Below are 2,300 nucleotides of genomic sequence, written 5' to 3'. Positions count from 1 at the left end.
AATAACAACTTATGTGAGATGAATATCTGCTATAAGAAGTGATGTCAACCATGAAATTCATGTGTAACTGAATACTAACTGAGAACTAATGAGTCACAGTTGAGTTACCAAATGAAGAGGAGAGGAATCTATAACACAACTTCTTTTAATAAACACAAAACAATGAAGCAAATCTACACTGGAGAACACATTGTGCAATGCAAGACAAAGAACTGAATAAACTGAGTGTTATATATACACAGACAAACAAAGGGAGCTAAATGAAACACAGGTGAACTTAATTAGTGACTAACAGACTATCATGGTTAACTTGTAGCTCCACATGAGCTCCTAAAAGAGCAGCCAAAAGTGTGATTGCAAAGGAACATTCTCTCAACCCCAGTTCAGGACTGCACACGGATTAAGTGTTGTAGTATTTTTGTGACTGCAATATTCAGGCTCCACACGGATTGAGGACAACTTTTCAGCTATACGGTGATGCACCTTTGCTGTTTTAGGCTTGTTCTTTTTTCTCCATTCTTGCAAACTGACTTGATTTAATACAACTAAAAAAAGTTAAAGCAAAATTATAGATATTGTCTTTTTATTTTAACTGTCCTTGTACACTACTTGTACTTTAAAAAGCATGTTACATGTTATTGAAAATAAACCTATAAAAAATATACTTAAGTGCAAGAATGTAATGTTTTCAGACTTGATTGCATGTTTATGCATATTTTAAATGTATATTACACAGTCCTCTGTTTGACTGAAGTACATCTTTATTTGTAATCCATTTCATAATTACTTGTATTGTCTTTGAAATATGGTTAAAGTGTACTGATATTTACTGTGCATTTATGGTCAACTAAAATATATTCTAATATAATTTCTATTTAAACTTATGTAATGCATTTAAAAATATACATGCAATGAAACATGAAGTTGCAAGTACATTTAAGAAATGCATATAGCAATTCAAAAATTATACAGTTTTTCCAGACAGCAACATAGTGTCAGCCCACATCTGGTACACGTGGATTGCACACGGCCTAAATGTGGGCCGGATCTGGGCCGACACTGTTGCTGTCTGTGTTCTTATATGGTTGTGCTATTTTACCTAATGCAACTTCCATTCTCAAAGCTCCCTGCAACAAAGCTTTGACCTTTATTCTATCAAAAATATTACATTCTTAAACCAAACGGCATGATTTCATTGAATCCACTCTTCGTTGTAGGCTTTAAAGATCAACATGGAGAAAATCATCCTAATATTCCCTCTGATATTGCTGGTGCTGCATATACAAGGAGGAGAGTTCTCCAAAAGACCAGTATGTTTGCCTGCCGAAGCTCCACAGCCAGAAGTCGTGGAGTTCGACAACACAATCTATGCCACTTGTGAAGTAACTCCCAGCCCCAATTTGCCACGTAACCAGCCAAAGATCTTTGGGCAAATCCTCTTCAAGCAGCTCTTCCCCAATGGAGATTTAGAAGTGAAAATCAACCTCCGTGGTTTGCCTGCCATCGATCATCAAGAGCGTGCCATGCACATCCATCAGTATGGAGACCTCAGTCAAGGCAGCATCACTGTTGGTCCTCATTATAATCCAAACGGCGTTGACCACCCTCATCATCCTGGAGACCTGGGCAACTTTGCTTCCGAGCAAGGAGTTATAAGGCAGTTCCTGAAGCTTCCAGACGCCAAGCTCTTTGGGCCTTATTCCATTCTGGGACGTGCGGTGGTGGTTCATGAGAAGGAGGATGATCTGGGAATGGGTTCAGATGAGGAGAGTAAACTCAGTGGGAATGCTGGACAGAGAATTGCTTGCGGTGTGATTGGTATTACTACTCCAAATCTGTGGCAGAAGACTGAAGTGCTCCCCAAGAAACGATGTGGAGGGAACTGAGAGTCGGATATGGTGGAAGGGCAGATTCAAATAGGATAATCATGATTTTCCTTGTGTATTCTTTGTATGTGTCCTACATTAAAGTATATTTCATAACCTGAACATTCCCATGTTTTTTCTTGGTCTTTTCAGAGGCTTTTTGGCCATAGCTTCCAATAGTAAATGCACCCTTAAAAATAAATGTAGGGTGAATGCAGGTAAAGTGTGCCGCTTGGTTTGATTTACTGTGCTCAGTGGGTTAACACTTTAAGAGCATGACAATGGCCTTTAATTAAAGATCCACTATTTCTTTAAATGATAAAATGGTTTTGGTTGATGCAATATGACACTGGAGGGAGTGGCTACATCTCAAGGGAGGACACCCTTATTGTTATAAGGTAGACATAACCTCTGACATAAGATTTTTTCTAAATT

At 38.3% G+C, this 2,300-nt stretch overlaps 1 protein-coding gene across 1 annotated transcript; it reads left to right on the top strand.

The window, feature by feature from the left end:
• Positions 1 to 340: 340 nt before the first annotated feature.
• sod3a (superoxide dismutase 3, extracellular a) lies at positions 341 to 2,016 on the top strand. The gene is made up of 2 exons (XM_079867592.1): positions 341 to 474; positions 1,218 to 2,016. Exon 2 carries the CDS (start codon positions 1,233 to 1,235, stop codon positions 1,884 to 1,886), a length of 654 nt encoding a protein of 217 aa, XP_079723718.1. The 5' UTR covers positions 341 to 474; positions 1,218 to 1,232; the 3' UTR covers positions 1,887 to 2,016.
• Positions 2,017 to 2,300: the final 284 nt, after the last annotated feature.

The sequence above is a fragment of the Squalius cephalus genome, assembly GCF_949319135.1.
Source record: "Squalius cephalus genome assembly, chromosome: 3".
Taxonomy (NCBI): domain Eukaryota; kingdom Metazoa; phylum Chordata; class Actinopteri; order Cypriniformes; family Leuciscidae; genus Squalius; species Squalius cephalus.
The sequence above is the reverse complement of the archived record's forward strand: the minus strand, read 5'-3'. Positions and strand labels throughout refer to the sequence as shown.

Coding starts and splice junctions, on each gene's coding strand:
- sod3a (XM_079867592.1), top strand. CDS start 1,233: ATGGAGAAAATCATCCTAATATTCCCTCTGATATTGCTGGTGCTGCAT.